Source organism: Bactrocera latifrons, unplaced genomic scaffold (genome assembly GCF_001853355.1).
Source record: "Bactrocera latifrons isolate USDA-ARS-PBARC rearing strain unplaced genomic scaffold, ASM185335v1 scaffold_5, whole genome shotgun sequence".
Taxonomy (NCBI): domain Eukaryota; kingdom Metazoa; phylum Arthropoda; class Insecta; order Diptera; family Tephritidae; genus Bactrocera; species Bactrocera latifrons.
In genome coordinates this window covers 4,103,814-4,126,383 of record NW_017537156.1, presented here as the reverse complement: position 1 = coordinate 4,126,383, position 22,570 = coordinate 4,103,814, and the positions used below count along the sequence as shown (strand labels likewise).

General features: G+C 36.3%; 1 protein-coding gene across 1 annotated transcript in view; it reads left to right on the top strand.

Moving 5' to 3' along the window:
• LOC108973761 (roundabout homolog 2) overlaps positions 1–22,570 on the top strand; it is a 163,049-nt gene that overhangs the window by 72,459 nt on the left and 68,020 nt on the right. The window contains exon 2 of the mRNA XM_018941239.1: positions 16,886–17,079. Coding sequence (XP_018796784.1) covers positions 16,886–17,079 — 194 coding nt within the window. The remainder of the gene's footprint in view (positions 1–16,885; positions 17,080–22,570) is intronic.

Sequence of the window (22,570 nt, the reverse complement as noted above, 5' to 3'; positions counted from 1 at the left end):
CTTAGATTTCAGGCATATGGGACCAAAATTCCTTGTCTGTTAAAGACTAATAATTCTCCAAACAAATTTAGGAACCTTTAAAAAAATCTTCGAAACCTTGTCTGTAATTTCAGTTATAAAAATTAAATTAATTTCCTATCAAATTTTTGTCTCAGCAATTTTCCACACACTTTTAGCTACAAAAATCACAACACCCTTACTACCTTCACTCATATATATAAACGGCCATAAATCCACCCAAACATAAACAAATCTGAGTCATATGAGTAAGTGCAGCCAAAAATAACACATTCCTCATAGCTGTCATAGACTAAAAGGCAGGAAGGACAACAGACATGCAGGCAGACTGTCCAATACACTAACTGATCGGTCAAGAAGTCTAACACTCTTTCAATTACGATAATTGTTGACATATCACGCGCGTCAACACTAAAAACAAACACACATACACGCCTACATCTGCACACACGCCTACGAATATACACACATACCACCACGCGCAATCACTCACCAGGGTGTTTAGGGCAAATGACAAGCGAGTTTTGAGAAATTATGAATCATTGTTAACATTATGAAATGACAATGAAAACAATGCAAGCAAATAGAGGAGAGAGACAACACTGCAAGTGGATCAAATAGCAGCAACAACAATGAGTGGACCGGACAGTAAGTGAACAAATAAACCACTGCTGCGAAGGACACCCCCTTGACAAACAGAATTTATGGAAAAGCCAAAAAAAACACATTTAGAAAGCTGTGTGCATGCAGGCAGGAACAAACAAAGCCACATAATCACACACACACATATACSCTCACATGCACACCCACTAGGCGTGTTCCCCTGCTGCGCTAACTGCTAGCATGCAAGCAGAAGGCGTAGTTTGGGGTTGTAGTACGGTCTGTTGGCTAGGTGATGCAATGAAATACAAAACTTCAAARGGGCGTAAATACCAATTGAACAAATATTTTCATTTATATTCTTTTTTTTTTACTATTTTCTGCTTTTCTAAATATTGCGTGTYACCGGTCGAGCGCCCCTCAAAAAGTTCAATGAATTTTGGTGACGTTTTTCGTCTTTGTTTGTTTGAGTTAGATACTTACATGTGCTTGCTTACATAACACACAATATATAATACATACATGTAGGCGCGTGTGTGTGTGTGTGTSCAATGTTTATTTGACAATATTTTGTTCAGTTGAGCATGCAGGGAAAAACATATTTTTTCGTGCTGTTGAAGTGAAGCAATGACGAAATTACATTTTAAAGAGGAATGACAAATACTAAAGCATACTTTTGTGCGCTGAGTATGAAATTTTAGTAACGATGCAGTCATTATAACCAAAATTCTTGCAAAAGAAGTGATTATTSAAATATTTCAGTGAAAAATTCGAAATGCAAAAGAGTTTAGTTGAAGTCTAGACTACATAAAATATTTATATTCTATAAAATGAGACCAAAAATTGTTAAAGCATAAATTTATTGCCGAATATTCAACAAAATATAGTTCTTTACTATGTTATATTTTCATATTCTTCGTTATCTTAGGCTAACCTTATAATATAGAACCGAAATTTTCCTTAGAGTCAAAAGAAAAGTCATCATTATTGATACCTCATATGCAATCAGAGAATATATTTAAAGAATTATTGAGGAAAGAGGTGAAATTTAATTGAAATTATACTTCCTGGAAGCTTCTCGTTTCTTTTGGTATATACTGATCGTGTATTATTGTTGGAAAGGTGAGATTTTAATCTTCATTTAACCAAAAAAATTAGATTCGGAAGTTGGAAAAAAGTTACAGCTGTTCAAAAATGCGTGAAAATAATGAAAAAAATCAATGTAKATTGAAAGTTTTGTATAAAAAAGGGAAGAATGCTACGGAAGCCGCCAATGAAATTTGTGAAGTTTAGGAAACGTTGCTGCATCAGTTTCTGTAGTTCTAGAAACTCCGATGTGAATGATGCWYTTCGCCCTGAYCGACTTAYCRTTGAAAAAATCGATGAAATTATGGAAAATATTGACCAGCTCCATCACAAAAACAGCCATGACATTGTTGTTGTTKTTGTTGTAACGGCAGAATTCTGCCGAGTTGACAGTCCTTGGCCGGATAAAAATCCGGATTGTCTGTGAAAAATTTAATGGACCGAATTAACAACTGCGATTCTTTGCTGAAACGAAATAAAATCGAACCATGGCCGGAAGCGAATGGTAACAGTAGACGAAAAGTGGATCCAATACGAAAATTATTCGCGAAAAAGATCATGGTCCAAGCGTGGTGAAGCTCAAAAAATGGTCGCAAAGCCAAGATTGACGCCTTGAAAGGTTATGCTGCGTGTTTGGTGCGATTGGAAAGGAGTCATCCACTACGAGTTACTCCAACCTGGTTGAGCTTTTGATTCTACATTTTACTGTCAACAATGGATAGGATTGAAGCAACCAATCGAAACAAACGGTCAGAACTGATCAACAAAAAGGGCTTCGTCAGGACAACGCTAGACCACTAACATTTCTGATGACTCGGAAAAATCTGAGAGAGCTTGGCAGGGAAGTTTTGATGCATCCACCATATAGCCCTGTGGTTACACTATCGAACTACCATTTGCTTCGGTCAAAGCAGAACACTCTTAATGGAGTAAAATTGCCTTCAAGAGAAGCCTGTGAAAATCATTTATCGCTATATTGGCACAAGGTGGTGAACCAAAATGGTACATATTTGGTTCATTAATGATAGTTATAAATAAAAAAAAATAAGAGAAAGATTTGAAAGAAGATTTGATTACACAGTCCTATGTGAAAAGTTTGCCCTTTTTTTTTTCTAACTCCTCACATTTTTTTAATTCAGTTAGATTTTCAGGTATATCTACCTGCATACCTAAACCCTTCTAACTTCACATTCAATAGAGAATAGACTTTTAATTTAAGCAAAACATTTTCAATGTCACAACATTGTGCTGACTCATCCGAAAACCCTATATGTGGGTGTTTCTCTATACGACCGCCTTTCCACTCTTTTTTATCGTAACTGCAAGCAAATCAAACAGCAGAGGGAAACCCGTGTTGCTTTTATTTTAGCATACTCAGMAAGCGTGTTGAACACAGCCACAGGGCACTCCCACTTAAATAAAATGAAACAAGCTCCAATCTAACGATAGACTAACAAGSCAGCCAACAGGATAACCAGACAACCAAACAACCGAACAACCGGCCTGACCAGCTGACAAACAAAACAGTCAACTAACCAGGCAACCAGCGAGCTAAACAAGCGCACGAAAAAAAAAAAAATCAAACCAAAACCAAAAAAACAGCAGACGATGAGTGTAAAGTAAYATTACATACAGTGTCTCGCTGTTGTTGTATTTTTTAACATGCAGCAAATCAACGCGGGTGGTGACTGATGACTGAGTGCAAAGGTGGCCCTGGCGCTGCCGGCTAAATTAGTGCAGGAAATAAAAACAAAATTGTTGGAAATTAGAGGGATTGTGGGCATRTGTATGTATGTATGTGCATATGTGAATGAATGTGAGGATTGCAGCGTGCTTACATGTGTGTGATGTAATAGGTATGAATATATACACCCTTACATACATATAGCACAACAAAACATCACTCGACAAAAAACTGACAACAAGCAGGGGTTAAGAAAATCAAGAAAAAAACACACAAAAAGTGAAAATAGTGCCCGCTGCTAGGCAAAAAAGCCTGCAGACGTTCTCAGGAGTATTTGCGCGGCGAAAAGGTTAAAGCATATCTGAGCGATGAATGGCGCGGTCCGAAAAATGTAAACATGGCCGCAGAACATAGTTTTTTTTTTGCATTTTGCATTTTGCATTAGTTTTCTACTTTCAACAGCACAGTTTAATTTAAAAATTTCTTTAAATCTACCCCTTACCTATAATTGTTGTTGTTTGTATTTTTTTTAATGTTTTTTTGCTTTTGTTTCTTCCGGTTTGCTCGCTTTCGTCGCTGCTCTTGCGTGTATTTTCGCTCAGCTTTGCCAGTTTTATTGATTGCACGGCATAGCATGTGACAAACAAGAACAAAACCAAAAAATTTTATTTGTTTGTTTGTTGTTTGGAAAGCACAACAACACGACACTGTTTTGCAAATTTTTAGAAGCGACCAGCAATCAACAGAAACCCAACCGAAAATCCCAATTCACAAATGACTAAGGGCAAACGTCAAACGACTGCATTTCGCATTACCAAATTAAGTGTGTAAATAAATTTAATGATTGAATGGAGGACAATTTTGTTTTGTTGGAAATTTAAAAGGTTGAAMATTTTTCGGGATTTACATTTACTATACAAAAATAGTCGGAATGAATGGACAATTCGGAGACCTTATTTCGTCATAATGCCCGTCTCTTCCTTTCTCTGTATATGTGGCCTGGTTTACGATAAGGGAGCTAACGTGCGAAAACTAGTTTTCTGGCAAACAGCTGTTAAAAAAAAGCATCTCATCTTCCATCCGAATCAACTAAAAAGTGAAAATTGATTTTTTGACACCTAAGCCCCCTTTCCGTAGACCAGGTCACATATATGGAAACTCATCCATCAATTTTTGAGATGTCGATCTGAAGTTTTGTACACCACCTTTCCTAAAGAAAGATCATCTATGAAAAACTTTTCTTCGAAAAATATCTTCAAAACAGTTTTTTCATATTATAAAAAAAAATCCCAAAATATTCCTAATACACAATTTTTGTTTAACTTAAAGGTTACAAGCGGCAGACATCTATTTTTGCATAGAAAAACTTGAATTTCTCTCCAAAGTAATACTGATATAAGGCAAATTTTTCAAAATATGGATAGTCAATCAATAAAGTCCATCGACTCCCAATTRTGTCACGCATACTCGTCCAAGTGCTCAAGACTGACAAAAAAAGTTAGGTTAAATGAAGCAAACACTCGTTCAAATCTTTTATCGATAGACCCTTTCCTAATCGACTCCTTTTTACARAAAGAGTTTGGTTGAACTAATTTTGAACCTAAAACAGATAACTTCTCTTCCTCATAAGCAACATCTAGGCAACATCTTTTAAAGAATAAATAGTAAACTTATAGAAGAAAACAATTAAAGTGCAGTGATCATAGGCTTTTCCTAAACAAAAAACTTCTCGACGAGAATATATTATCCGTACGGTAATATAAGTCGAAAACTGCAAAAATTAGCATGAAAGAGGCATTAACAATAAACTCAGTTTAGCTCAAAATGTTGGTAAAGTTTGGACTGTCAAATTAAATCAATTCACCTGTGGCAATATTCTTTTTTTTTTAATTGAACTTTGTCAAAAAGGTTTAGTCGTTTTTGGCCTGGAAAATTTGGTTAAATCAAAATACTGGAGAACTTTAAACATAAAATGCAGAAAAAATTTAATAGTGATCGAACCTTGTGATTATGAAGTATATTTTTTTTTAATTTCTCACTTAGTGAGCCTTTAAGAACATCTAAGCCCTTATCAATAATATAGGACTTCTCCACTCACAGTGTAGTGTAGACAGCAACCATAACGAATCTAGTTAGGACAAATACCTTACTTATTCAGATTCTCACGCAACTGGGAACGAAATTCTAACCTAAATCAATGCTTAAAGAAAATAGTACCTGATAATAAAGGAGAAACGTCCCCTTATTTACTCTACGTCTTCTCTTCCAAACAACAAACAATATTTTACATACCACAGAAATAGCTATGAAAATTATTAAACTATAAAAACACATTTTCACTAGATTGAAATACGACCGTCGCAACATATTGCACTCCATCCCGCAGTTAACAATTTTGCACACTGCTCTCATTCCAGAGCAATTTGTACCAATTTTGTAACAAATTGTAAATGGAACAAAAATTTAACAAAGTCACTTGCTACAAAGTAGGGCAACTGTTGAAAAGTGGTCAGTAAATAAATAGCGTCAAGCACAGTTTGCAGTTGCATCAAATAAAGCTGTGGGAAAAATATTTATAAATTGCCTGACTGTTAGGCGGAAATTCAAAACATGCCACACGCATGCAACAAATGTGCAAAGACTGCCGCAACAAGCAGAAAAAAATGGCAAGAGAAATTGTAGGAAAATGAAAATATGAAATGAAAAATGGCAGCAAAAATGCATACAACGGCAACAACAAACTTGTAGTCTAACAGCAAACATGCCATCTTAATGGCATTCCGGCGAAATGCAAGGAAATGTTGCGGTGAGAAATTGAAGAAATAAACCACAAAAAGATATTTAGGGTACATATGAAAATAAACCGATTTGTACGTTTGTGTTATTGTTTAAAAGTATTTGCGTGGTAGGTACAATTTTTGAAATAGGTAACCATCAATTTATGAGGCTGAAAGTATTCAACTTTTGCGGTTGTCACAGGTTGCAGTGAAATACTTTTTTCGAACGTATCTTTAAATAAACTCAGTGGTATTTGAAAACAAACCGGAAGTGGTCATGCGTCTTTTCAAACCTATTAGTTTTTCGTAGGAAATGTTGAAGAATAATGAAGTCTAATAGAAAATAAAACATATTCAATYTTAGTATGGTTCAAACTTAGYCAAGTCAAACACCATTGCGARTTTAGTTCAGACAAACACCTTTTTWGTTTTGAAACTATCCKAATTRTGMAAAATATRTATCAATATGRTATTTTTAACTTGACTTGAMTGATAAAATAAGTTTTAACCGAACTAGTATTTTAATTTTTATAAATTACAACGATGATTCGGTTTCAATGTGGCAGTATGTTAAATCAAGAGAACATGTGGCGAATGCAAAAGTTCYGCTTTACACGTTGAAATCACCGATTAGGAGGGAAAAAAGCAAAACATAGTGCTAGAAAAAGATATTTTGTTAGGATTACTAAGATCATTCTTAGTGGTTCACAATGTCTCTACACGATTCTTAGTACCACTCCAGAGTTCATCATAGTCCTCACTAGTCTGCAATGGCTCTTTTAAGTGCTCAGTGGTACTCCTTGGTTCSCTTGACCTGTTCTCCATAATTCTTTTTGGTTCTCAGTGGTTCTCCCTACTCCGCACCGGCTCTCTCAAATTTTAAGTAGTCCTCCTTGATTCTAAATAAACTTCAAGTTTTTTCCGGTTTTCTCCATATTCCTCATAACATTTAAATTATTCTCACTGTTTCTCAATAGCTCTGCCTTGCTCTCAGTTACTGTCCCTTCAGGTTCGCTATGGCTTTAGCTGGGTCTCAGTGGTTCTCCACTGCTCTTCCCGGTTATCAATTGCTATACAACGCTCTAGAGGTCTCAGTACTCAGTAGTTCTCTCCGATTTCCAATGACTCTCCTCACTTTTTCTGGTTCTCTCTGACCTCGAGTGGTTTCTCGGGATTCTTAGTTTATGTTCTTAGTGGMTCTCCCTGGTTTCCAATGGCTTTATCTGATTTTTCATGTCAACTCATGCTCTTTGGTTCTCCATGGTTTATTTCTCTTAATCTCAGTGGCTTTCTTTGGTTCTAAGTAGCTCTTGATGCTCTCCTTGGTTCTTCGTGGCTTTCAATGGGTCTTCCTGGCTTTCAGTGATTCCTCTTGATCTTCTCTGAGCTTTCTCAGTCCTCAAACTATGTGGTAATGTGAGGATGGAGAGGAACGAATACGAAAATGCCGCAATCATATTTGTACCCGGAGASTGCTTACTACTGAACTCACATAATCTTTTCGGTCACTTGAAAGCATTCTCTCAACAAACCTAAATGAGGTAAACATAATTTAGCCATTTGAACACTTCAATCCCCTTCTTCGTTTTCTGAAAAGAACCATATTTCGTCGTAAACGTATTCAATCAAGGAGCAGAGAATAATGTTCCTCGTCATTTATGGTACACAAAGTCTGCAGCATCTTTAAACCACAATATTTGCATGCAATSAAATTGCAATATGAACAAACAATAACAACAAATCTAGGACTGCCACAYGAGAGATAGCCATAACGAGTGGAGCAACAAGCTCGACGACAACAGCTGAAATAATATGCAACAGTAAATGAAATGAAAGCGAAAAATAACATACAGCAACAACAACAACAAACAACAAACAAAGCAGTTACCGTTTTAAGCCTTCGGGCCAAATGACCAGCAAACAAGCAACTGTCGTGTAATGGAGTCAAGGCAACTGCCATGCAACACACAGTTGTAGCAGCAATGATTACATACACATACACACACACACACACACACACACACACATGTACATATATGGAAGCGTGCATGCAAGCCATCAGCCGTATATTTACGTGCAATTTGCACTAACAACAACATGTCAGCCCAACAATTTCAATTATGCTGGTCGTTGCATGTTGTTGTTGTTGTTTATGCACATTTTACTGGCAATGTGGTTGTTGATGTAGAGTTTGTTGTCAATAATGTTGTTGTTGTCCTTATCATTACGGCCGCTTTTGCTGCTCTCATTCTTCYAACTGTCGCCGCTCTTGTTTTTGTTATTGCAGCTGCTAGTATTCATGGCAGCAGCAATTTTCGCACCGCTCAGCTGCGCATGTTGCACGAGTAATTGTAATTGTAATTGACATTGCATTACATAACATAAAGTGTTGTTGCGCGCATATTGTTGTTGTTGTTGTTGTCACAAAAACAAATGTGGCAAGCGAAAATGAAGGGCGGCATCAACATGCACCAGCATTTGCGATAAGGTCCATAGCAACAACAGCAATAATAACAACAACTACAGCAATAATAAAATTGAACAACAACAACTACAAGCAGCAGCAGAAATAACAACAAGCAGCGCAGCGATTTGCCTGTCAAAGCCACTAGCGGTGCGCGTTGATCACACGGGTCATTTGCATGCGTGTGTGTGCAGCGCTGCAACCGTTACGGCCGCTGCGGAAAAGGAATAGCCGCTGGTCAGATTGTGCTCGGCGTTCACAATAAAATATGCAGCAAATTTTGAGTACATGCGTGTGTGTGTGTGTGWTACTCGTATTATGTGTGTGTGAGTGCTCTTCTATACTCATATGCGTGCGTATGTGACGCCGAATTGCTTGTTGTCATTGTTGCAACAACATTTATGACGATGCTACAGTAATTGCTACGTTCACAAACGTGCCATGCTATGTTTGCTCGTATGTGTATGTGTGTGTTTGTTCGCTCGCATGTAGATTTTATCGTTTAAGCGCACAATTTTACAGTAGTTAAAATGTCAACAGCTTGCTATTTTTTAATTATTTTGCAGCGACATGCCTCTAGGTTGTAATTGATCTTTTTACATTGACATTAAAGCAAAGCATATTTGAGTTACGCACTTGCAACATGTGAGAAAATAACGGTACATGAAAATTTTATAACAGTTGATCCGAAGCCTTTTAATAATSTTCACAAATAAATGAGTTTTCCATACAAAAACTTGAACTTGACTGACTAGTTTGTATGGCAGCTATATGCTATAGTGTTCCGMTCTGAATAATTTTTTTATAGATTGTAGTGCTGCCCTAAGTGGTAATCTGTGCTAAATTTCTTGTAGATATCTTGACATATAAAAAGATTTTCCATATCAGAGCTTCATTTTGATCAATCAGTTTGTATGSCAGCTATATGCTATAATGGTCCGATCTSAACAGTTTATTGAGAGATTACTCAGTTGTTTTAGACAACAACTCAAGAGAAATTTCATGAAGATATCTTTTCAAATAAAAAAGTTTTCCATACAACGCTTAATTCGGATCGTTCAGTTTGTATGACAGMTATATATTATATTGGTCCGATCTGAAAAAGTTTTTGAGAGATTATTACCATGGTTGCGGTGATAATCTGTGCGAAAGTTTAGGAAGATATCTGATCAAACAAAAAGGTTTTCCATACAACCACTTCATTCCGATCGTTCAGTTTGTATGACAGCTGCATGCTATAGTGGTACGATATCGGCCATTTCGACAAATATGCAGYTTTTTGCTGAGAAATGRACGTGTGYAAAATTTCAAATTGATATTTCAAAAACTTTGGGACCAGTTTGCGCTRTGATATACAGACAAACGTACAGCCATACTGACACATTAAAAGACATAGCTCCATCGACACAGCTTGCTACGGAAATCCTTTATATATACATTTTATAGGATCTAAGGCGATTCTTTCTACATATTACAAACTTGAGGGCACACCTAATATTTCCACTTCCGGTTGTAAATATGCTTTGGACCAATAACATCAATACACACATACATATTTATTAATGAAATCTACAAGTATTATGATTCATTACTTCAAGTTGGGCCATACTAACGCCAAATAAAATGAGMCGATGCAGCAGTTCGAAAACATACTCTCTCGACCAATAAAGTCCACGAAAGATGGCAATACGATTGGTACGCAAATTTTTGCCACAGAAGTAAATATCCAACTGAAAATGGAATTATAAAATTATTATAAATATTGACATATGAAAACACCTTTACTCACCACACGTTTCAACTTAGCGCACTCTCCGCATACTCCACGACGCCGCGTCAATGTTGCCACAAGTATAGTCAAGTAAGTGTTGAGTTTTGCATCCAAATCCATGAACGTGTCACTGATCGTGCCAATGAGCAACAAGTTCAAAATATATTTGACCACCATTGGTAGTAGAGCGCCCGAAACGGCACCCTGATAAATGACACACATAATGAACTCTTTGCTGAGATAGACACATAATACATTGTCAAGCACTAGCAGCTTCTCGAACCAACCGAAATATGCTACAAAACTCATAAGCAGTTTTTCAGAACGTACACGTAAATCGAGTGCGCCACGAAGCGCTTCGTTGATTCGCTGACATTCAGCTGTGCAATCAGCTCTTCCGCTCGCCACTTGTTTCTCCGCTTGCTGCTTAATACAGCTGAGCAAATATTCCAGTAACATTAGCAATCTCAAAATCATCACATAATTCGCGATATAAGCGAGCTCAAAGAGCGGAAAGATAAAAATATGTAGGAGTATGATGTGGAAGGTGCGAGCAGATGCTATTAAAGCTACAAGCAATACTACATATTTAAATAACAGCAATAAGAATCTGCGAGATTCAAGTTTCCCTTGCTGCTCGCCACAAAGCTGCGAAATTTTGGCTTGTATTTCGAACAACTGATTGAAAAACCGTTTCAAAAATTGACTGGTTTCCTTGCATTGCATTTGATAGAAAATTGTCGTCAAACTGCTTATATGCACGATGAATATCACCAACATGTAATACATGGTAAAAATTTTTACATCCGAGAACTGTTGAGGCTCTYGCATATATTTTGTGAAAATAAACAATACCATTGCAATTAAAAATAAAACGTATGCGGCGACGATAAGAGTAATTGCAAATTGTATTGGTAGTAGGACGTAACGATTACGTGCTCTAATCTCAAGCATTCGCGTGCTTTTGTTGTAATACAAATTGTTGAAGAAGAGGTAGCGTATGAGTTGATAGTTGAAACGCGCACAAAGCGCAAATATGTCCAGCGCCATTTTGAATGCGATCACTTTGAAGTAAAAGTCCGATAGAGACTAATTTGTTGAAACTATTGGACTTAGTATTAAAGCGGAAATATTCGTATATATGCAGTGTACAAGTATAGCTATACATTATCATTAATTGCAACAATTTGTGGCACAATTAGCGTCATTAGCGGCATTTGGCCTTGGGTCGCGCTGCAAACCCAATTTATTATCTTCACACTACATTCATTTATGTGTGGAGTTAATGAATAATGCTTAATTATTTCTGAGCCCAAACGCTACTTTTCAAGTCAGAATTGTGTTTTAAATATTCAAAAAAAGTAAAAACAAGAGTTCAAGATTTAAGGTACACAAGCTACTGCCAGGTATTTCCATTTGTGGTGTTTTTCGAAACTCAGCGTCTAACTTGTACGAGAATTTTAACATTTTTGCTGATTAAAAGTGGAGATATTTTATAAAAATTTCGAAAGAATGATCAAGTGTCTAGTTTACTTTTAGGCTAGCCTCTCCCGTCTACATCTCATAACAGTGGGGTTTATTTAAGTACTTACTGTGAACTCGAATTTTATGATTATACAAATTTTGGTTTATAAACTCCGTGTTTATATGTGCTGTTTAATGTTAAACACCAACTTCTAGTTTCTTTTCTAAATCTAGGGAAATTCGGAGCATTTTATCTTTAAACTTCGAGTTCATRAGTGTTGTTTAAGGATAAACAAAATTTCTGGTCCATTTTCTACTTTTACGCTTAAATAATGAGAAGTTTTAGCGGTACTGGTCCATTTTCTTATTCTACACGGAAATTCGGACCATTTCTTTATTATAAAGCTAGAGAAGGTTGAACACCAATTGATGATCCCATTTCTAATTTTACTCCAAAATTTTGATCGTTAATCTCGGAGTTTATGAGCAGGGTTTAATGTTAAACACCAAAGTGGTGGCTTTTTTAATTTAAGCCATTACTTGGATAATATTTTTTATYCTTAAACTCCGAGTTTGATAGTGGTGTTTAATGTTAAAGCACAATTTCTGGCCTTTTTTTTAATTATGAAACAAAACTCAGATAATTTTTCATCTTTTAACTCCGAGTTTATAAGTRGAGTTTAAGGTTAAACACCATTTTTAGACGTATATTTTAATTTTGGACTGAAATTGGGATAATTTCTTTCATCGTTAAACCCAGAGTTTATRAKTAGTGTTTAACACTAAACACTAAAGTAATAATTTTTAATTTTGGGTCAAATAATCGATATTATACTTAGCATGGTTGATTGGGTAATGTTTGATACCTTTCGTATTGTCTTCCTGCTTTTCAACTAAAATTAGCTACATCTGACTCCATTTTGTCGATATTACAATTACCTTTAGTTTAAAAGACTGCATTTTAGAAAAATAAGAGTCAGGAAAAATATATTCTAAATTAGGGTGGTACAAAGTGTGTAGGAGGAAGACAATTTCATTATATGAGCAAGCAAAGTGAATTCAGTGGRTTTGTTATATGCTGAAAACACTCCGGTTTTACCAGGATCAAGTTTGACTAGATAGTCAAATAGTGCTTAATTTACCATACTAACTGGAAGCAGTAGTTCATATTTATTTTAGTTTCGWATTACTTATGAACTCGCCTGCTATATATATACTATAGGTGTGATCAAAAAGCGGCTTCTTCTTAAGGGGGGAGCCTGCTACAGAAGTTTGAAAACATTGATTTTTTGAGGATTTTTTTGGAAAGGAAAGAAATAGTTGATTAAAGCGACATTTCTAAGGTTTATAGTTATAAATTTAAACATTAGCCGAAAWTTTTTTGGATACAAAATCGTTTTCGCTTGCTGCTCAAGCGCTCATATATCTGTTAGATACTCGGTCACTATTTTCCTTCTATCTTCAACAATATTCTTCGATAAAAGCTAAAGAGACTTAAGCAAGCAAAAAAAAATGGATTTTTTGAAGCTTCTAACGCAAGTTCCCCCCTTAATGCAGTGAAAAGGATTAAGATTATATTAGATATATTCTATTGGAGTTGATTTTCTTAGCACACCCTGTTCATAGCATGAAGAAGGCAAAAAATTCCAAATGAGCAGCCTCTCTCTTATAACCCCTGTAGCCCATCATGTCTTAAGTTTTCTTCTTTGTTCAACTCCATTTGAATTTTTTATTTAACGCAACTCTGCATAACAGTAATTTTCACTTTAACCCATTAGTTCCTGTGCAGCTTGGCCTTGCAAATCACTCAGCCACACAATAATTAATGAGCGCCTACAAAGAAGCTGATTTGCTAAACGCGATTGCGCTCATCAAGTTAAGCTAGTTGCGCCGAGCGCCCATGCTCCATAAATTATAARCATTAGCATTTTCTTACATTTTCTTTTATGCTTGCGGCCTTCAATGCGTTGCAATTTTTTACTCCACGCGCCATTGCGTGACAAGCGAAAACTTTCGCAGAAAAGTTGAGGAAAATGTTGCCACTTTGTTTTTCATTTCTTCACCATAGGCACCAACGCCTCGGCCAGCCCATAATTTACATGACAAAGGCCGTGGCTATGAAAATATAAATTATGTGTAAATATTATTTACAAACAAGAAAGTTATAGTTAAAAATAGCAAACACCAAAAAAAAAAGAACAACAAAAATAACAAAAATGTGCAAATGCAACAAAAAATCCACTTGAAGAATTGCGCTGCGGCTCGTTTGMCTTGGCTGTCCGTTGTTGAGTCGCGTGTCGACTTTGTTTACTCTTGCCACCTTTTGACAATTATTTCGGTGCTTAGCCGCCGTTCAGCCCGYCGCTGCAAACGCTTGCATGCAACAAAGAAGTTTGTGTTAAATTCATGCGCTCGTGCGCGCCAGCTTGCCCCTTACAATTTTTCACAACTTAGCGGGGCAGCAATTTTGTGCGAGTTTGTTTATCATCTCACGGTTGGAMGGAAGGAAGCAAGGACGGACGAGTTGCCGCCTTTTAGCGGCGTACAATTTTAGCCACTTTTCGTGCGCGTTGCACGTTGCAATGTTGCAAGCACTCAGCTGAAGTCAAGCCAAGCGTTTTATAACGCTTGTTGCAAGTTGTTTGCCAGGTGTTGGCAACGCGCGCGTGCCACACTAAATTTACAAAGAATATAAACTGTGTAATGCCAACAATGCATAACTTTATACGCAAACGAGACAAAGGACAATGTGGCAAGCTATTTTATAGCGAAAATGTGAATTGTTAAGAACTGGAGAACTGGCGCAGTTGACAAAAGGGCGTAGTAAGAAAATGCTGAATTCTTGTATGCCTTTTCTGCATGAAACATTCTTGCTAAATTGGTTGCCATATACTTTTTATAAGCATCGCAGATTGCTGTYGTAAGAATGCTAAATAGGAGAAAGTTAACTGCGATTTCTTAAGCATGCACTTAATATGCAAGCCAAAGTTCATAAAAGTAGAGTAACTCAAAATGAAAGTGGGTTACATGCAGTAAGAATTAAGGGTAAAAGATGTAATTGCTAAGGCAGGTMTCAATAAATTTTCACTAGAAAATATAATTTTTTTCCTTCTAAAGTGATTTATCAATATTGTCTACCTGCCATATGTAGAAGGAGAGAACCAGAAGCCTTTTTATTTATCTCAATTTCCGCCCACTCTTCATGTTCGCACTCATTCACTACCTCTTTTTTAACTCTTAAGATATTTCTTCCTTTATTTCATGCTTAGCTTTTAATTTACGGAAAACGTTTTTTTAGCTCTTCATCTCAAGCTCTCTAATGACTCTCAAACCATTCGATACTCTCTTTCACTCCGGGCTCTGCTTTTTCACCTCTCTATCCTATAGACTATCAAAACTTTTCTTTCTTTCACTCTTACTTACTAGAAGTGATCACGGGACTTTCTGTATTGGTTGAGTCGATATTAAGTCCAAAGCGAGCCAATTTAGTACAATCTCCTCAGTGAAGTTGAAGGTTGTTGTATGATCTTCTCTTATATTTAATATAATATAAATTGGTATTGGTAATGCCATCATATTGGGAAAAATAATGGAGATTTATATTCGTATTGAAATTAGTAATGATACTGACATAAGTATTGGTAATGCTGGGTGTTGGTATTGGTCAATATTGTATCAATACTTGTTATAATATTTCTTTAAATTTTGTATGGATAATGGGCTCTGTTAATGACGATACTGATTGGTATTTCTATTGGTATTGGTATTGGTATTGGTATTGGTATTGGTATTGTTATTGGTATTGGTATTTTTATTGGTATTGTTATTGGTATTGTTATTGGTATTGGTATTGATATTGGCATTGACATTATTGCTGTTATTATGAATGTCATTGAAACTATTAGGAACATTTGTATTATTATTGGGATTTGAACGTCTGCAAATATTTCACAAATAACATCATTTCTGTGATACTAATATACAGCATGAGCTTCTAAAGCTTTTACAGTATCAAGATATATATTTTTTTTTTTTTAACTACAAGCCGGATATAAATTTATTTTTAATTGGAAAGCACTAAAGCGCAAAATACAAAATATACACACTTAAGTCTCAAGTGTACTTCAGCATAACACATGCCGCTAGTAGAAGCGCTGCAGGGGCGTCTGTGGGCATTTGGTTGGATTAATTGGAAACGCATATGTGTGAAGATATTCTTCATTCAAATGCAAACTTAAGCGGAAACGTTGAAAATGCACCTTAAAAATACGCGAGCAACACATACAAAGCATGCAGCATGTGGCATGTTGCAAAGCACTTGAATGAGACACTCAAATGTGCGACGAGCAACGCGTAGAATGTTGCCAGCAAAGGAATTCGTAACCGAGTGAAAGACTACAATGCTGGAAATATATAAAAAGGGGATAAGGATGATGAAAACAATAAGTGGGCGAAAAGGAAAAAAAAGTAAAATAAATAAACAAACGCATGTGAGTGCTCATTTGCTTAAGCATGTGCGTCCTTAAAGAGAAAGTCAGCGCTGTGGTGGCATTCAGTGCCGCATGTGGCCTGCCACATATACGGGCGCTGAGATGATGTGGGGGTAGAGATGGCAAGCTATCAGTTCGCTGATGCCACCAGCAGCTTAGCGCGGCAAAGGAAGTGCTGAAATGCAGTTGGCAATTTGCATTGCGATCATTTGCAATTCGCATTAAGTTTATAATTCCTGCGAAGCCATCTGAAGAAAACAAGAAAAAAGTGCATAAAAATAGTATGCTCTGGCAACCGTTAGGGTAAAGCAGCAGACTCGCACTGCTTTAAGCCTCATCTACTGCTTTCTCTCTCAAAGTGCTGCGCTTTGCGCCATCTTTACTCCACACATACACGCATATGTATATACTTTCATAGGTGCATCACTGCGTTTTACCGTTACTTCCCTTCTTTTATATTAACATTTGCACATAAGAATGCCGCCGCTTGCATTAAAATATTTTTTTCATTTCTTTTCGTTTCGTTCGCAGGTTCACATCCGCCACGGATAGTCGAGCATCCGATAGATACGACGGTGCCGCGCCACGAACCGGCGACACTTAATTGCAAAGCAGAGGGCTCACCAACGCCCACAATACAGTGGTTTAAGGATGGTGTGCCGCTGAAAATACTGCCCGGATCCCACAGGATTACGCTGCCGGCAGGTGGCTTATTTTTTCTGAAGGTAAGCGGCAAATAGCCAGCAATGACAATAACAACAGCAAAAACTAAAATTTAAAATAGTACCGCTTGCAGCTATTTGCGCGCTTTGTTTTATTTATTTCCTTTATTTTTTTTCTGTTTGTTCTTTTTTCCTTTCTCATTGTTTTTTTTTTTTTTTTGTGCCATCATCTTGGCACACATTTGTCCTTTGCATTCCTTTTAGTTTATGTTTTTTTCTTGTGCGCTGTTTGATATTTTCTTAGTTTATTTTCTCATTTGTTATTTACTTCTTTTCTGCCATTTGCCCGCTGAGCCGGATTTATGGGTCGCTGCTATGATAATGGCAATGGCTCGTGCACTGCGCTTTGTAAATGAGCCTGTGGCGTTGCAATTATACGAAGGCCCCACAAACCTTGCGCCTGCATACCGTTACCTATTTTTTAATATTTCCTCCTCTGATATTGTGTAAGCTTAGCAAGTGTACTGGCGTTGACAATAAAGATGGCAGCTTATTTACCTGAATTTTTTTCTTTGTCCTTCCGGAGTTGCGTTGCTTTATTTGCATTTCTTCTGTTTATTCTTTTAAAATTTCTATTATTTTTTAATTTCTATGCACACTCTTCGTAATGTACTTTAATTGAAATAAACGAAGCTTGGCTGTGTTTGCAGAATTAATTTGTTTTACAGTATTCTTAAATTATCAAGATGCTGGGTATTCCAAGCTTCTAAGCAAACATTTAAAATTCTTGATCATAGTTGGACTTTTTAGTAATTACTATCCATTTTAAATATATTACTTTATAATTTTTTTATGCAAATTTAATTAATGTCCTTATTTTCGAGTGCATAGTATATTTAACCACTTCAAATTTTTAAAAAGTTTTTGAGTTAAGCCTTCCAAATTATAGTCGCTCAATTAAATTAATCTTTGAACGCATTTTTATCAAAACTACATTTTTCAAATTTACTTGAGTGTTTACTCGGAGACAAATGATCCTCCGTTAAATTTCTTCATATTCTGCTTATATGTAAGGGATATTTGATAACCCTAATGTTACGGATATAACCTGGCAATTCACAACTTTGTGGTAAAGCTTGAAATTTTTTAACATACGAGCGCTATTTGCTTAGTTTACAGTCACTTAAAATACTCGTCCCGGCCAAGAATTAAATCAAATCCCAAACATTTTCGCACGACTACTTTGTACAATTTTGTATACGAGTTGACGCATTGTGGAATTGCACTAATGTTGTCGAGGGCATGGTGCATTCAATCGAGTTCATCGATCACTCCAAAACAAATTTCGTAAAAGTCGTCCAAAATCAATTATTGTACCGGAAACTACCGATGCAAGATCGCCATACATATCCGAAGATTGAGGCAACCATCGGTATTTATCTCGAAATATCTAAAGTTTTATCATACAAATTCTCCTATCCTTTTAATGAAGTGTTGTGAAGTCAGTTCAATCGTTTGAATGGTTTCTCAATCCACAAATTAAATTTATCCCTGAAAAGTAAAGATGCTAAAATTTTTCCTCACATATGTTAGAATTTCATGTTGAGGTTTGATTTATTCTTATCTCAGCTGTGTTCTGAAATTGAATTCAAACACAGCCAGCACTAAAATGTTTTTGTCTTTCATAGCTGGAATATTATATATTATGAAATAATTCGCATAACGGTCCTGCATTAAACGTAAGACGAAGAAATACTGCGCAATCGAACGCACTTTGGTACACATTTTAAACTTTAGTCTCATCTTTCTTACTCAGCAACGCAAACAGATTCGAATTAATTTTAACTATGTTACACACCGCAATTACCTTGCATAGCGAAGACACTTACCATTTATTAGCTGCAGAGAAGAATAATAACCTAATAATTATGCAAAGAAAAAGCAAAATATATTTTTCGGAATTCGCTTTAATGATGATTTTGTGATTATCTGTCTATTACTATTATAGCATCAGAAAATGATTGATGAAATTTAGGAAAATATACATTCCTCGGCTCTCATAAAGTATATTTTTTAGCGAAATTAATCGCGAATCGTAACAATATTTGAATTTAGCAATATCTGTACCTTTGTGTAATACTATAGACCGAGCTTTTTGTTGTTGTTGTTGTAACGATTATCAGTCCCCGTTGGGATGGTGAGGGTTATCAGTGTTGTCGTCGGTGTCATCTAACGGGAGGCCCAGGAAACGTGCTGTTTCGACGGGGTCGGACCAAAGGGAAAGGGGTGTTAGATGGGTGGGGTTGGTTGGGCATGCAAAGAGGTGGTCAGTGTCATGCGGAGACTCATGCATTGCATAATTAACCGAGCTTTTTCTTTGATTCCGATTGGTCATTGCAATTTTTAGAGAGAATTTTCAACGACAATTTCAACTCTATGGCAATTCGAACAATGAATCGTATAAGTATAATACTATATATCTTTATACGCTAATCAGGTACATGAAGTTTGCCACGAAGTTTGTAAAATCCACGAGAAAGCGTCCGAGACCATTTAAAATGTATATAAACATGCAAATTATATAATATATATGCGAACTAGGCCTTCAGTTTGTGAAACATCGGTCTGATACTTTCATAACGTTCTTTTCTCCTCAAAAGGCTGGTCTATTTTCGAAGCTATAATGGTAATTGTATAATTGCCATACAAAGTAAGGCGATCCCCAATAAGTTCTTGTATGTAAAACTTTTTGTTTGACAAGATACCTTTATTGAAATTTTGTACGGCTTATTGCCCAAAGCACTGGTATAACCTTAGAAGGAATCGTTCAGATCGGACTAATTTTGCCTGTAACTTAGATACAAACTAAGCGATCAAAATCAAACCCTTGAGTGAAAAACTTTTGCATTTGATAAGATATCTTCACGCAGTTTGGCATGGGTATTTGTCCAAGACAACGGAGTAATCCCCGGAGAAAATGTTCGGAATGAGCGAATATAACTTATAGCTGTCATATAAACTGAACGGCCGGAATTAAGCGCTTGTAAGGAAAACTTTTCATTTGACGAGAAATATTTGCAAAACTTGGTATGGACTGTAACATAAATCTATGCTACAATAACTGATTAGATTTTTATAGATCGGAAGACCATAGCATATAGTTGCCATACAAACGGACCGAACCAAATAAAGTTACAGTCTAGTTTTTTATTTGAGAACTTACCTTATTTTTTACCCTTTCTTATTTTATTTACGAAACTTCAGTAAAACAGCCACTCTAATGAGCCTGTGTTTACAAAATACTTAAATTCAAAGAAATTATAATTAAGACTAAAATAATGCCGAGAACTAATCAATTTTTTGTTTGCGCTCCGAAAATATTTTTTCTTACCCAACAAGCATTGCCAAAATAATATAATTTTTTTTTTTTTGTAAATTTCCTTAAGGCATTTTGCTGACCTAGCATATTTCATGCGGCCGCCTTATGCCATCGCCATCGCCATTTTTATCCTTCACGGTCTTCTGTTTGCTAGATAATTATCTTTCAAGTCTTAATGTTATTTACTTTTTAATTTAAGCCTCAAGCGCTCGTTTCCATTTCTGCGTTGATAATTACTTCCTGACTCGCGTTTTTGATTTGCAATTTTTTACCCCGATTTCTTTGTGGCTCAAACAGTTGCTTTACACTTGCTTTGTGTGCGTGCTTCTATTTTTCATTTTATTTATTTTAATTCTTTGTCCATTCATATAATTTTTATTCGTATTTAAATACCCATTCTGCCAAGTTTCACACCATTGCTTTCTCTTTTAATTTGCAGTGTTCAGTGTTTTTGTAATTTCTTTTAGTGCTTTTTTGCCTTTCGCCATGTTTTATTTCCATTTAAATTCTCATTTCTCAACTGTTGAGCGTTTGAGCGCACTAATTACTTTTTGCATATCTTGTTTTTTTTTTTGTTTTTTGTTGGATTTATTTTTGTACACGCGCAAATTCTCCATGGCGCTGTTGCTTTTTTGTGTTTTATTTCATATTTGCCTGTCCTGACAGCCGTTAGCAGACGCCGGAATTTGACTTTAAATTGTAAAGAATGCCGAGAGTGTGCAAGAAAAACGACTAAAAGCAAAAATGCTCAACTTCATTAACGTTAGGTAAATAGCGTTGGCAAATCCAGAGGCTATATTTAATTCAACTTTACGAGCATTTAGCGACCTTACTTCATCCACTTTCCATTCGACTGCGTGGCTCTAAGCTACTGCTGTTGCCTACACTCAGGCGCACTCAGCGTACACCTTGGCATATTCCGCAGCGCATCATCAGCGCTCAGCTGTCTTTTCCCAACTATGCGTTTATTCATTTTTACTGCGTTTGATGAGTTGGCGCACAACTCTTGCGCTTGTGTTGCACGTTTGAAATGCGTTGCAGTCGCTTAAATTCTCAGAAACAAAAAAAAAAAATTAATTGAACGTCAGCTGCCACCAAAGCTACTGCAATCTACCTGGCATTCACCCCGGTTTTAGAGCTCGGCAGTTGTGGCTCGTTTAACTGCCTTGCGATCTCGCACTGCCCCGCTGCCATCCTCGCACCTTTGTCAGCGTTCTGTCTGCCGTGCGTCTACTGTCTGCTACGTTGGCTAACTGTTATTCACTTACACATGCATACATGTGCCTGGTGCAAGTGGTGCACTCTGTTTGTTTACACTCACATCGCTCTCTGTCTGTCATGTTTGTTTAGGCATACATGTGGGTATAGGCATGTGCGAGTGTGTGTATGTGTGCTTGCTTGCTTTCCGCTTTTAGTGCACTTCAGCCATATGCAATGTTTATTTACTTTCTTGAGTGTATTTGCTTGACGCAGACGAAAACTGCGTTGGCATGCTTGCGCTTGCTTATCAATGTGTGTGCATGTGTGAGTCTCGCTTGTGAACTACAGCTGTCAGAATTGGCTGGCTACAAAGCGACACTTTAAACAATTGCGACCAAGCTCATGCTGCTGAAGTCAGCTTATACGGCAACTAAAGGGAGGCCTTCTCTACAAAATAGCCTGTCTTCTTTATGAGTATTTGAGTAACTAGTTTGCTAATAGCTACAAATTAATTATTAAGAAAGCAATCGTATATATTTCTCGACTTGTGTCTACTTTTCTTAAATTTTGCTAATTTTGAGTGCAATATTTTCGAATAAAAAGTCATCCATTCAAAATAACTGCGATTTCTGTGTGTCGAACAATTTTTAGCTCTTTATATATTCTGTAAAATCAGCTACGRTTGCGCGATCTATTATATTTTTTCGATCAATCTTGAAAAATTATAAAAATTCGATTTTTGAATCTTAATTCAGTTGTAGTAATTCAGAGGGAGTAGCTTATTCCGCTAGCAATCTTTAAATTAAGTTTCACTGATTTTGAATGCCAATACACGATGTTATCAAAAAGGGAATACAATATTTATTAGTCAAAGTTTAATATATATTTTTTTGCTTCAAAAGTGCTATGCAATGAAATTTTCTTATTAAAAGAAGTTGAAGGAAACAGAAAGCTTTCCTTGATCGTCGCGACAGT